Source organism: Schistocerca americana, chromosome 2 (genome assembly GCF_021461395.2).
Source record: "Schistocerca americana isolate TAMUIC-IGC-003095 chromosome 2, iqSchAmer2.1, whole genome shotgun sequence".
NCBI classification, from domain to species: domain Eukaryota; kingdom Metazoa; phylum Arthropoda; class Insecta; order Orthoptera; family Acrididae; genus Schistocerca; species Schistocerca americana.
The window spans coordinates 991260300-991274985 of record NC_060120.1 but is presented as its reverse complement, the minus strand read 5'-3'; the positions used below and the strand labels follow the sequence as shown (position 1 = coordinate 991274985).

General features: G+C 42.8%; 1 protein-coding gene across 1 annotated transcript; it reads right to left on the bottom strand.

Moving 5' to 3' along the window:
* Nucleotides 1-3221: 3221 nt before the first annotated feature.
* LOC124595109 (glycine-rich cell wall structural protein-like) lies at nucleotides 3222-6466 on the bottom strand. Its single transcript, XM_047133706.1, has 2 exons — nucleotides 6423-6466; nucleotides 3222-3993 (listed from the first exon to the last, which is right to left on the bottom strand). Exons 1-2 carry the CDS (start codon nucleotides 6432-6434, stop codon nucleotides 3337-3339), a joined length of 669 nt encoding a protein of 222 aa, XP_046989662.1. The 5' UTR covers nucleotides 6435-6466; the 3' UTR covers nucleotides 3222-3336.
* Between the last annotated feature and the right edge of the window lie 8220 nt (nucleotides 6467-14686).

Genomic DNA, 14686 nt, shown 5'->3' with positions numbered 1-14686 from the left:
GGGTATTGTTTAGATAGCCACATTAAAAGCTGTGCTGCACAGGAACGATTCCTCAGAACAAACGATACTTCTTCCGGGATGGATTACGGCTAGAACTAATAACTTTTCAAGGCTATATAATTGTATAGGTTTCTCTAATTGCAACACGGGATTTACATGACTGCTACATGTTCCCTTAGTTAGAGACGTTGTCGTGGAAACGTGAGAAATGTGCTAAATAATAATAACAGTGCTAAAATTTATCGTCACTATAGTGGGCATAAGATATTAATTAACGAGGCTGCCTGAAGTTGGACGGGTGCTGTTTCTTTTCTTAATTTATTTGTGTCCGTCGGATACAATCCACTCAGCAAGCCTTTGGTACATTGTATGCTAAAAATTAAATCACGTCTGTCACTCACAATGGTTGTAAACATCATAATAAGATCGTGGCATGTTCAGCCACTAAGAAGTTATACATAAATATATTTACACAGTGAGACATCACGCGTTGGAAGCAGAACATTCATTTTGTGGGGAAGCTACTGTCCACGAAGCATAAACACCGCTGGAAATTGGTTGCGGCATGGTATCGCAATGGATACCGGAAATGATGCGATCGATTTCCCCTCCAACACAAACACATACGGTGAGTCAATTAGATGTAGCCGACAGTGGTGCCGTCAGAACTGCCCGTGGTTAAATCCAGGGCGGAACACGCCGATATGGAACATTTTGAGTTACATACCACGGTTGTGAACGGGCGCTTGGTAGTATAGCTCCTTAATATTTTCACTTCTGTTGCTACGATAAGCGCCACTTATTCTTCCAGGAGCTTCTGATGATTCGCAGCAGTTCTTGCAGAAGCTACGTATATGGAACGTCTTCGTACGTCCTTATCGCATGATGGATGGCACTGTTAGCGACATAGTCGGCCGTTTCATTATCCCTGATACCATTGCGTCGCTTTATCCACTGCATGTAGATTTTCTTGTTACGGCACGCTAGTTCTGCAATGCGGTCTGTAGTCTAGTACACCAAGCGATTTTGGTATCACTGACCACATGATCCCGTACAAGTAGCAACGTTGACCGCGAATGTGTCAGAATAATGGATGTATCTGTATCGAAGCAGTTACCATACTTAAGTTCCTTCAGTGCTGGATAGAACTCCGCTTTAAGTATCTAGGCTTCCAGAGGAAGTTGAAATTGGCCAATACGTTGTTTTTGTTCGTTATAGTATGCACTGTCGGCGTCATCTGAAGTACGCTATCCATCTGTGTACAGACGGTGCGCATGGTCAAATCGTTTAAAAAAAATCGAGTAACAATTGCGAGCTCCTACTGGAGTTCATGTATGTTCTATACGTGTGTTTGTCTAAACCAGTTGTCGCATTACTGTAATCTACCATGAAAAGATTATGGCACGAAGCTGTTGCAACTTGGTGGCTTAGTGGTGATATATCATGAGATATGCTAGTCGTGGAAGTTTCTGTATAGTCAGTACCTAGCAGTGAAGCATTACTTCGCCAACACTCAGTTCTTCGGAAATATAAGGTCTTGCCCAAATAGTATCCCTTTGAGTGGATGTTTCTAACTAATGTACTATCTTGTAAGTTCTAGTAGAGGCTCATTAGCTTCGTCAAGAAGAGCATTGTGGGTGCAAAAGAGTTCCGCTGCAACTCAAATAAAATTTAAAATAATTGATATTACCCTCCGGGAGATGAAGGCACTCGGTTACTCTAATCATATTGCCGTCCGGTAGTGACTGATCATTAGAATGCATGCGTGATCCAGAGGGAGTGGTTGAAAATCACCATCATTACTCTTTCGACCTCAGCAGAGGATTTTAGGGAGTTTCCCTTTACAGTGCCTATAGTGATATTCAACTGCCTGGTGTAAAGGCTGCGTTATAGGGGATAATATATTTCTGTGAATGTGCTATTGGGGAGAGTGGAAATTCGTTGCGATAGTGAGGTTACCGGTAACTGTTATTCCTTATTTCGATTCAGGTCGATTGCAGTTTGATGCTGGTAACTATTACTGCACTCGTTTAATTGCCCTGCTGCAATACGTTACGTTACAAGTGAATTACGTGAACAAGACCGAAGACACAAAGGAACGACGAAATAATAGAAGAACGTATTCAGAAATAAAAACGTAATGGCTTCAACCATTGTAAACTTTACTCATGATCTGCTTTTCATCTATTTAAGTTCTAACGATGTTCAAGAAAATATGTAAATGCTTGGAAGTTATAAAAGATATAATGAAAAACTTAATTAGTGATCTGAGGGAAAACTGAAATATTAAACGAAGAGCTGCTGATGTATTTTCAAAAAGTTTATCTCTTCAATCCCTAGCCATTTACGCTCATAAAAAGTTACGTTCATGAGGAATTACAGAATTCTTTGTTTCATGGTGAAATCATAAATTTCATATTACGGTATAAACTGAAACTCCTCTGATTTCTCTAGATCTAAACTGTCTTAATAATAATATAATATTTTTTACTTATAACAGATTTCATGCTTTCCAAGCAAACACTGAAAATCCTTTTTTAATAAAAAAAGGTCAAATGTTTTGTCAAATAATTGTCTAAAAGTAATAAATAACATAGATTAGTGAAGCATTTGACGCGCCTCATTTGCCGTATGTAATTTTGAGCATCATTCAAAGGCGCATAGAATTTTTCCCTAACCCCGCTTTATACTTGACTGTTAGACAAATCATTTCACAAAATGTTTTATCATTATTCTACTCTCGGTTACGCAAAACACCGTGAAAATGTCAAGTGTTTTTACTGCTCATGGAAGAGTGTTTACATTTCAACTAATACATTTGCAGGTACAACTGAACAACTTTGTCGGCATCTGCATAGCTTTATTCAATGTTTTCGAATTTGGCTATTGAGATACATGTTATACCTCTGTGAGAACATCTGTGCTGTCCAGTGGTAACCATTTGGGCCATTTGGAATTACGTGCATAAATCCACTCTTCGCCAATATTATGAAATAGAAAGCTTTTAGTATATTACATCACAGACATTTCAAATTACTGTGTTAGAGAAAAGAGGACATTTGGTTTTGGAAGACAAAAATAAATTTTCCCAACTGCCCAGACGGTTAGCTTTCGTCTGACACAAAATATTGATTCACAGTGAAGGGAATTTCTGATTTAAATATAGGAACAGAATTCATTCAGAATCTAATTACTTTTAAGGGCGATAATAACAAATTAAATGCGTATCCCATACATTCTTTTTATTTCATGCTACAGTTACATATGGCTGTAAAAACTACACAATGAATCTCTGGTGGCATGTTTTGTCTGAGATGTTGGGTTCAGCTACTGATGTTAGTGGCTGTATTTCCCGTAGCCTCCATAGCCTCCAGCGATGCCTCCAGAGTAGCCACCTCCATAGCCACCGCCGTAACCACCACTGTAACCACCGCTGTAGCCACCGCCGATGCCTCCTCCATAGCCTCCACCGTAGCCTCCACCAATGGCTCCACCGTAGCCGCCAGCGAAACCGCCGCCAACACCAGCTCCACCTCCCACGACTACAGGTACTGGCTGGTTGACGACGACGGGCTGTGGTACTGGTACAGGGACTGGGCTAGGGACATTCACGGGTACTGGGACTGGCCTCTGCACGGGGACAGGGTACGGCTGTGGGACGGGCACTGGTACTGGCCTGTTGACTGGTACTGTGACAGGAACCCTGACTGGTACTGGGACAGTACGCTGCACTGGTACTGGGTACGGGATGGGCACCTGCTTGGTGATGGCAATGTTGGTCACTTGAGCTCCACCAACTGCAGAGCTGATGCCACCTCCATAGCCGCCTCCATATCCGCCTCCGTAACCGCCACCAAAGCCGCCCCCATAGCCGCCCCCGTATCCCCCGCCGATAGAAGCGCCTCCACCATAGCTACCCAGGGAGCCAAGCACTCCCCGTTTCTCTACCTGCTTCTCCTCGGCCAGAGCCAGTCCGAACAGGAACACGCACACCTGAAAATTACAGTACAACGTATGAATACCAAAATTCATCTCTCAGTGAATTTTGAGTTTAACATTTAACGATGCCACTACGGATACAGTACATTATGACATGGTTTTATAAAACAGATCTGAAGATGGTCATTACAGACCGAAACCGGTAGTCTGATGAAAAAAACAAATGTGACCATAGACGTAAAGTAAAGGAAATTTTTTCTGCATTTGTTTCACTGTTCTATTTGCGACCATGTCACAGCTTGTGAGAGTAACATCTGGTGTGAGAGAGAGCTTTCGGTATTTAATGCATAATGAATTGTATGTTCACAGCACCCATAATTATTTATCTCGTGGTCGTGCGGTAGCGTTCTCGCTTCCCACGCCCGGGTTCCCGGGTTCGATTCCCGGCGGGGTCAGGGATTTTCTCTGCCTCGTGATGGCTGGGTGTTGTGTGCTGTCCTTAGGTTAGTTAGGTTTAAGTAGTTCTAAGTTCTAGGGGACTGATGCCATAGGTGTTAAGTCTCATAGTGCTCAGAGCCAGCCAGCCATAATTATTTTGAGTAGCAATTCTCAATAACATTATTCCGTAACACTGAACTTTGACACGAGTATCGTCTCACGCAACATGAAACGAAAACTTGTTTTCTGTGTCTGCATTCATGCTTATAACGTAAATTCATGCATTGTTATAGAAAATATCTTACACTACAAACTTTTTTATTTTTGATTGTAGGTAAGCGATATGTTGTTAAAAACAGAGGTTCCTATACAAATGTATTTGATTTTTGTTTATACACTGTTTGTCGGCTAAGAACGTTATCTAACAGAGAGGGAACCAATTCACGGTGCAGGTCCTGACGTATCTGCGAATTTTGTCCGTGTTGTTTCCTTGAGCAATTTGGATGAAAAATTAACCTGCTTTATGGCTTTGAAACAAAGTCAATGTAAATTAAACTCTAGTAACAGTTCTTCCTTAGGACTTGTGTTACTCATTAAGAAATATGCAATGTGGAAATATTACACTATACTTTAACACTGGAGGACAAAAAACATTTTTCTATGAACAATAGTGAACTGCAGGATAAGTTCACTCAGAATATTCATTGCGTTATGTAATCCACCTCAAATCTCACCATAACGTTTGTATTAGGAAAACAAACTGATCTCATATGCGAGAGAGCATTTTAAGCTGTCAGTCCTTCGTGAAGTAATTATTTTTCGTTTCTATTTACAGTAACTAAAATATTTTTAATAGGTTCCAGAATTGTCATTAAAACTGATAATGTGTAAACAGCAGTGCTTGGATTTTGCACAGTTTGTTTCCGTAATTTTTAACAGGGGAAGTAAAATGTAGTCGTAAAACTAATCAGTCCATATGATAACGTGAGTACGTAATTATGGTCCATGAAGCATGTAAGTAACTTAACAAAACTAAGCCCTGAATATTACCTCAGGTATGTTTCATTGATTGTTATATTCAGGTCATCAACCTCTGCAGGGTTACAGCTGAATATGTTGTTATGGCAAGAAAATGTAGTTTGCCAAATGGTTCAATTTTTTGTGATGCTGTGATGTATCCTTCCGTTGCTCAGGAACGTACTTCAGTTTTTACAAGATGACAGGCGTCAAGTGCATCGAAACGTCTAACGTGATGACCACGCCAGTTATCTCAAAGTTATGTTTACGCATGTCCACATTCATTATCACGAGCTCTTATTCGGTACTGAAAGTAGTAAGGATGAAGTCAGATTGATGTCAACTTCATCGGAACAATATGCATAACCCGCAGCGACGAGCGAAAGTTTGTACGGGATCAGGATTCCAATCTGGGATCTCCTGCTTACTAGGCAGACGTGTTAACCACTCTGCCACCCGGAACATAGTGCTTAACGCACCTGCCTCGTAAGCAGGAGATCCCAGATTGGAATCCTGATCCCGTACAAATTTTCGCTCATCGCCGCTGATTACGCATAATGTTCCGATGAAGCTGACATGAGTAATCCGTTCCCTTTCCATTCCCTTCTTCGCCTTCCGCTTTCAGTTTACTTATAAAGAAGTCAGTTTGTTGTAGCATTACTGCTTTTCATCTTGTGCTACTTTTAATCATCAGCTAATAAATGGTCACACATAGACTCTGATGAAGTGCTATAATTCAGTTTTTCTCGACATGAACAGATGCGGTTGCTGCAAAGGCAGTACTGGCACTTATTTAATAAAAAGGAGCAAAGGTTTAGTCCACTGCACACATAACAGTAAATGGTAGTACGAATCCGAACATTATCTTTCACTAATTCTTTCTTAATTCAGTGAATAAAAGAAGGGATGATGTTATCACTAATACTGATACTTATAAATATCACATCTTCACAGCCAGTAGATGAACGCGATCACCGTTGCTCGGATGGATATACGGATAAGACCACACATGTCTAGCAACCACTCACCAGGATCCTCATTGCTGCTGCTGAAGGTGTTACGTGTGGAGCAGGCAATGACTGATGCCACTGTGGGGTTTCTGTGCGGCTTATATACACCGCAAAGTTCCCCCACCCGTCTTAAACCAGCTAGGTGTGACGGGCTTTCCCAGAGCATTACTGCATTTTGTCTTGTTTGGTGGTGGGGATACAGAGCCACGCTCTGGTCGATGCAGTTACTCATAAGATTATAGACACAACATCACAAATGGGTTGGCCAACAAGGTTTTACAATTAACTGGTGTTGTACAAGGTACACATTTTTATGTCAACTCAGTCTTCCATATGGACTGTTTTCTTCTTTGAGGTCTATCAAAAACGTATCTGTTAGGATATTTACTTATTTCCAAAACACTCCACCAAGAAAATTATCTTGTGTCACCAGAATGAGTCAAGAGTCAGTTGAGAATTTGTAAATCATACTTTCAAAGCGATTATGATTCCGGTGAGTCCGTGACGTTGAACACATCGGCTTTCTTGTCAAAGAACATCAGAAAAATATTTTAGACAATGTTACGATTTGAAGTGGCGTTGGTCACCTACTGAGTTCTTTTATTTGGATGGAGGGCGGGAACGATAATACATATGTAAGCACCTAGGGTACGCACGGGCTCTCAAGAAAAATGCTTCCCACTTTCTTGAAGGTTCTGCGAAACCGGCAGCTTTCCAAGTTGTCCTGTCTTTGACATGGAGAAATAATGCGTGCATATGTGAGAGCGGACGAAGTTTTCATCATCATATTTAAATAACGTATGGTAAATCACAAGGCAGAGATGGACTTCACTATAATTACATTTCTACGAGAGGTTTCTGTCATGAAATAAGAGCATTGTCTTCCTTCCTATTTAAAATCTCATTGATTGTAAACCACCTTATTTGTCACTATACATAATGTAGGTGACACTTGTGCTACATTTTATCGACCTAATGAGAACTTGAGAGTTAATTTCGATTTTTGTAAAATATATGTTGTAACTAATTTGCCATAACAGTCACTAATAAGAAGATTTTGTCACTGAAAATGAAATGTCGTGTGGCGAGGACCTCCCCGTGGGTAGACGCGATCGCCTGGTGCAAGTATGTTGAACTGATGCCACTTCGGCGACTTGCGCGTCGATGAGGATGAAAGGACGATAGCAAAAACGCCGCAAACACCCAGTCCCTGAGCGGAGAAAATCTCCAACCCAGCCGGGAATCGAACCGCCCTCCCTCCCCGGCATGACAACCTGGCGCACTTTGCATTCAGCTACGGTGGCGGACATTTCTCAGTGACATCCATAAGATTAATTGGAGCTGCTGCCCATCAAAGAAAACTGTTGGAACTAATAAACTGAGCTGACCGCTGTGGTCGAGCGGTTCTAGGTGCTGCAGACCAGATCCACGCTGCTGCTACGGTGGCATGTTCGAATCCTGCCTCGGGCATGGATGTGTGTAATGTCCTTATGTTAGTTATTTCTAAGTGGTTGTAAGTCTAGGATACTGATGACCTCAGATGTTAAGTCCCATAGTGCTTGGAGCCATTTGAACCATTTTTAATAAACTGAAATAAAGGAAATGTTACTTTAATTAGATATAAGGAGTTGTAAAGTGAAATCGAGACCGATGAAAAAACAAAAAAGAGTAAATGGTTTATTATTTAAAAAATACTCGCAATAGTTCCTAATTCATTTATCCCACTGTCAAACAGTAAATGCATTCATGGAAAAAAGTCTGCGGTTGCCTGCAGAACCTTGTTTGTACCCATGTGTGCACCTGTTAGCCCGAAGTAAATCGACGGATAAGAATGTGTTTCTTCAGGGCTCCAAAAATTAAGAAACCGCATGTGGGTCCGCCCACTCGTTACCAAGATTGTTTCGACTATGCTACAGAAGTTCCACCGGGAAGGCATGACACATCCTCCATCCAGTTCCGATGTGGCTTCATACGTTTGCCTTATTTTTCAAGACAGATCGAAACACATTAGCTGTCGTTGATTTGCCTAGGATGAAGAGGTGCACATCATGGTTTCCTAGTGTAATCACACCCTCCCACACATTACCATTAAATTTCTTCTTCTTTAGTTTCAAAAGCTTCGAGTGGCGTAAGATATTCAAAAGGAAAACTATTTACTTATCTTAATATTCTCTTGCTGTTGGCTCCAAGTCTTGCGTCTATAGGTACATTCTTGCGGCTGAAATTTTGATTTAACGTTATGGCTTCCTGTTGACTAAATAACTGATGGAGATATGCCTGTATATTTCTTCACTTCTATTCTTTGTCGCAATATTAAATATCAAATCGTTCTTACAATTTCCACTTAATGTTCCTGATTACATTGTTAGTGTCGATCATATAAAAACGTCTGTCTCAATCAGAGGCATGCCCACTACTCCCACTAACATTCTGTGGTACTCACAATATTCCCAAGAGTTGACAAAGCAAAAGAATTCACAAAATTTCTTGACAAAAGAAGAATCTTCCCTAAAATAAACCATTATTTTGTTAATGACTCTAGAAATAAATTTTATAATTATCGTCAAATTGTGCAATTAATAATGCGAGTTTTACGTATGGCAGAAATATACTAATTTCAAATATTTTTAAAAGAAGAGTAATTTTAAACGCACATAGAGATTAGTACGTGACGATGGTAACAAATTAATTTCATCTACACTCCTGGAAATTGAAATAAGAACACCGTGAATTCATTGTCCCAGGAAGGGGAAACTTTATTGACACATTCCTGGGGTCAGATACATCACATGATCACACTGACAGAACCACAGGCACATAGACACAGGTAACAGAGCATGCACAATGTCGGCACTAGTACAGTGTGTATCCACCTTTCGCAGCAATGCAGGCTGCTATTCTCCCATGGAGACGATCGTAGAGATGCTGGATGTAGTCCTGTGGAACGGCTGCCATGCCATTTCCACCTGGCGCCTCAGTTGGACCAGCGTTCGTGCTGGACGTGCAGACCGCGTGAGACGACGCTTCATCCAGTCCCAAACATGCTCAATGGGGGACAGATCCGGAGATCTTGCTGGCCAGGGTAGTTGACTTACACCTTCTAGAGCACGTTGGGTGGCACGGGATACATGCGGACGTGCATTGTCCTGTTGGAACAGCAAGTTCCCTTGCCGGTCTAGGAATGGTAGAACGATGGGTTCGATGACGGCTTGGATGTACCGTGCACTATTCAGTGTCCCCTCGACGATCACCAGTGGTGTATGGCCAGTGTAGGAGATCGCTCCCCACACCGTGATGCCGGGTGTTGGCCCTGTGTGCCTCGGTCGTATGCAGTCCTGATTGTGGCGCTCACCTGCACGGCGCCAAACACGCATACGACCATCATTGGCACCCAGGCAGAAGCGACTCTCATCGCTGAAGACGACACGTCTCCAACCGTCCCTCCATTCACGCCTGTCGCGACACCACTGGAGGCGGGCTGCACGATGTTGGGGCGTGAGCGGAAGACGGCCTAACGGTGTGCGGGACCGTAGCCCAGCTTCATGGAGACGGTTGCGAATGGTCCTCGCCGATATCCCAGGAGCAACAGTGTCCCTAATTTGCTGGGAAGTGGCGGTGCGGTCCCCTACGGCACTGCGTAGGATCCTACGGTCTTGGCGTGCATCCGTGCGTCGCTGCGGTCCGGTCCCAGGTCGACGGGCACGTGCACCTTCCGCCGACCACTGGCGACAACATCGATGTACTGTGGAGACCTCACGCCCCACGTGTTGAGCAATTCGGCGGTACGTCCACCCGGCCTCCCGCATGCCCACTATACGCCCTCGCTCAAAGTCCGTCAACTGCACATACGGTTCACGTCCACGCTGTCGCGGCATGCTACCAGTGTTAAAGACTGCGATGGAGCTCCGTATGCCACGGCAAACTGGCTGACACTGACGGCGGCGGTGCACAAATGCTGCGCAGCTAGCGCCATTCGACGGCCAACACCGCGGTTCCTGGTGTGTCCGCTGTGCCGTGCGTCTGATCATTGCTTGTACAGCCCTCTCGCAGTGTCCGGAGCAAGTATGGTGGGTTTGACACACCGGTGTCAATGTGTTCTTTTTTCCATTTCCAGGAGTGTATACAAGAATCGATAGTATAAATGGTATCGGTTATTTCTATAAAAAAAGGTAATGTTAGAGGAGGGCGTCCGATTACAGGAGGCAATCGCACATTTTTTTCCATTAAGGCACTAACAGACTTGTCTCACAGTCTAATAAATATTTTAATATTTGTGGCGAATCATTTTGAAATAATAAATGATTTACATACTTTTTTCCATAGGCCTCGTTTTCCTTTGACTGCTCGATATTAAAAATCTTCTAGCAAGTTCTAGAGATGCAGTAGTACTCAATGGTTCAAATAGCTCTGAGCACTATGGGACTTAGCATCTGAGGTCATCAGTCCCCTAGAACTTAAACCAAACTAACCTAAGGACATCACACACATCCATGCCCGAGGCAGGATTCGAACCTGCGATCGTAGTAGTCGCAATGTTCTGTACTGAAGCGCCTAGAAGCGCTCGGCCACCGCGGCCGGCGCAGTAGTACTGTATAAATAAGAAGTCTTTGTGAACGGTTGGTCTTTCTGAAGACATTGCTGAGTATGGGCTACCATCTTCCTCAATGAGCTTCTTCTCATCTGTGTACAAAAGACGTTCGTCTATATAAAGTGATAGTTAACTTCATCAAGAGTACTGGACACAATCTGTAGGTTTTAATGGCGTACGTAAATTATAAATATGGCTCTGAGGACTATTGGACTTAACAGCTATGGTCAACAGTCCCCTAGAACTTAGAACTGCTTAAAGCTAACTAACCTAAGGACAGCACACAACACCCAGTCATCACGAGGCAGAGAAAATCCCTGACCCCGCCGGGAATCGAACCCGGGAACCAGGGCGTGGGAAGCGAGGCCACTACCGCACTTATAAATATGTCTTGCTGATGAATATATTTCAGAATTGGTGTGAATTGTAAGCCAAGGCACTTTTAAATGCTTTCCAATTCAATTCAATTCAATTTTTAAAACATTATGTACAAACCTGTAACAGCTAAGCTTTTTATTCTTGTAAATATGCATTTATGTATTTGTTTATTCAATTGTGTGTACAGTGTCACTATGTGTTGCCGATGGCTAAACTGAGTACACACTCAAAGGCCAAATAATAATAATAATAAAAACGAGTATTAGTAAAGATGAACGTTGTAACACAGGACTTTGTAATCCAGCTGACATATTTATTTGTCACAAATAAAATTTCTACGTATCATCTACCGAATATATATTACTTTCTGAGTCACCATTCAGTTCAAGTAAGTAGCGTTCTCTCATTTTCAAGTCCTAATCTTCGCTTTCTGCCAATCTTAGTCTCCGATCTTGGTCACCAGGTGCAAATCTGATGATGTGAATACAAGAAAGACGCGTTGAAATGTTTTCAACGCATTAGGAACAGGATGTGGGAGGAAACGGTCAAATAAGTGACAATGGCATAATATTGATTTTATTATTAACCACCACTTACGCAGTTTGCTCAAAATGAGCACCGGAGATGTCGACGAGGTGACCAAAATTGGAACCAATTTTTCTTTTCCTTCTTCTTCTTTTTCTTCTTCTTCTTCTTCTTCTCCTCTTCAGATATTAGGCGAAATTGCCTATTACGATACCTATCGTTTGCATGGCCTTCCTCTATCTCTTCTTCCTTGGCGCTTATAATTTCTAGCATTTAAGGGGAGTCTGTCATTCCCCATTGTTTCCAGGTGTTACTACTGTATCCTCCTATCCTCTATAATTTTATCATTTAGAAGAAAAAAATTAGTTATTCTCTAATGAACTAATTTGATTCCAGCGTAAATCTGTTCCACATTGAAACAGTAGCATATCTACCAACATTCGCTGCCATATGATAATTACAGCCTGCGCTGAATCTCCGTGAGAAGCCTTTAATTATAGCCATCCGTTATATGATGTGAAGCTGCCAGACCACGAACGTTAAACTGTAATCGAATACTGTCTTATTCTTTCTCTTCTATGGACATTATCTTGCGTTTATCCGACCTGCTCGCAGCATTTTAGCTTGCGAGACGTGTAAGTGAGCCAAACCCTGATCTAGGATCAGTTCACTGTAAAATTTATTCTTTTCTTTTCCCTTGTGAACTGACTCAAAAGGTGTTACAATGTACATCGGTTAATTGTTATTGACTCACTGATTTACATCTATACACTCTGTAAACAACGATACGTGCACTACATTCACCACTCCATTAGTTTGTGGAGAGAAGAGAATCTCTGCATGTCTACCTCCACGTTTGCCATAGTCTTTTTTAATATAACTCGTGAGCCACAGGCGAGATATTTGTTAAAATAGAGGCAGTAGAAGTGATTCAAGTCTACTTCGTATATCGTTTGTGTAAATGTTCTCGATAGAACATAACCAAGTAATAACTTGTATGCTGCTCGAACAGTCCATGCTGCTCGAACAGTCCACGGGTATACTGCCGGTTCATAGCGTCCAGCGGGCACAATATTTCGGCGATCAGACATGTCGCCATCGTCAGGTGCGCTGACGAACTGAGCTCCTGAGGACGGGCGGGCCCGAGGGGGGAGGGGATTTAAATCAGCCGCCCGCCCTCAGGAGCTCAGTTCGTCAGCGCAACTGACGATGACGACATCGCCGAAATATTGTGCTCGTTGGGCACTATGAACTGGCAGTATACCCGTGGACTGTTCGAGCAACAAACACGCCGGGAGAAACTGAAGAATCACAACTTGTATTCTGTCACCCTAACAGATGAACCGTATTTTTTCCGGAAGCCTGGCAGCAAATCTTTCATCTATTCACCTACTTTACTACTGATTTTGGGTGCTCCTTTTACTTCGTACATTGCACGTGGCATTATTCCAAAGTACGTATGTAGCGGTTGGTTCGAAATAAAGTGTAACTACTCACAGAGGTCCAGTGTGGGCTGCAATTACCATATAGCAACGAAACTTGGCAGTTAGGCTAATGTGTTACTTCGGAACCTAGATATGCAGGACGAAAGATTACATACAATTTGGCCCCCAGTCGTAAAATTTGGCGCTGTGAATGCAAGAAAGACGTATAGAAATCTTTCTGTGGTGTCACCGCCAGACACCACACTTGCTAGGTGGTAGCTTTTAAATCGGCCGCGGTCCATTAGTACATGTCGGACCCGCGTGTCGCCACTCAGTGATCGCAGACCAAGCGCCACCACACTGCAGGTCTCGAGAGACTTACTAGCACTCGCCCAGTTGTACGGACGACTTTGCTAGCGACTACACTGACGAAGCCTCGCTCCTTTGCAGAGCAGATAGTTAGAATAGCCTTCAGCTAAGTCAATGGCTACGACCTAGCAAGGCGCCATAGCAAGTGATAGTAATCGTATGAAGCATGTCTCATCAAGAACGATGTATACAAATGATGGAGTAAAGTTAAGTATTCCAGCAGCTACGTACTTTTCTTTATAGCATTCATTACGTATCCTGTTTCAGACCTCACGCCATCCTTCGTGAGCTTATAGCGTGCATTTCGGTCTCCTCAAACCACACTGTGTCGGCACTTCTGTCGACACATCACTTTCCACATGCAATAGATTAGGAACTGGATGAGGATAGCACAAATCAAATCATGAGAAAGGCATACTGTCGATTTTATTATAAACTGACATTTACACACTTCGTTCAGTATGAGCGCCAGAGATGTTGACAAGATTATGTACAGCGCCAGTTTTTCACCTGGTGGCCAAAATTGGAACTAATTTTTTTACTGCTTAAATAGGTTCCGCATTAACGCGTTAGCATATGTATCAAGTTTCGCTGCCATCTCATAATCACAGCCCACACTATACCTCTGTGAATAGTTGTACTTCCAACTCATATAAGACCCCAGTATTCGATGTGAAGCTACCGGACTCTTTACAACTAGTCCGATACAATCAAATTCTCTCTCTTCTATGGACATTTTCTTGCATTGATCCGACCTGTTCAGCAGCACGCTGAGAGATCTGTTAGTGAGCCAGGCCGGCCGCTGGTGACCGAGCGGTTCTAGGCGCTTCAGTCTGGAACCGCGCGACCGCTACGGTCGCAGGTTCGAATCCTGCCTCGGGCATGGATGTGTGTGATGTCCTTAGGTTAGTTAGGTTTAAGTAGTTCTAAGTTCTAGGGGACTGGACTGATGACCTCAGATGTTAAGTCCCATAGTGCTCAGAGCCATTTTTTTTTGT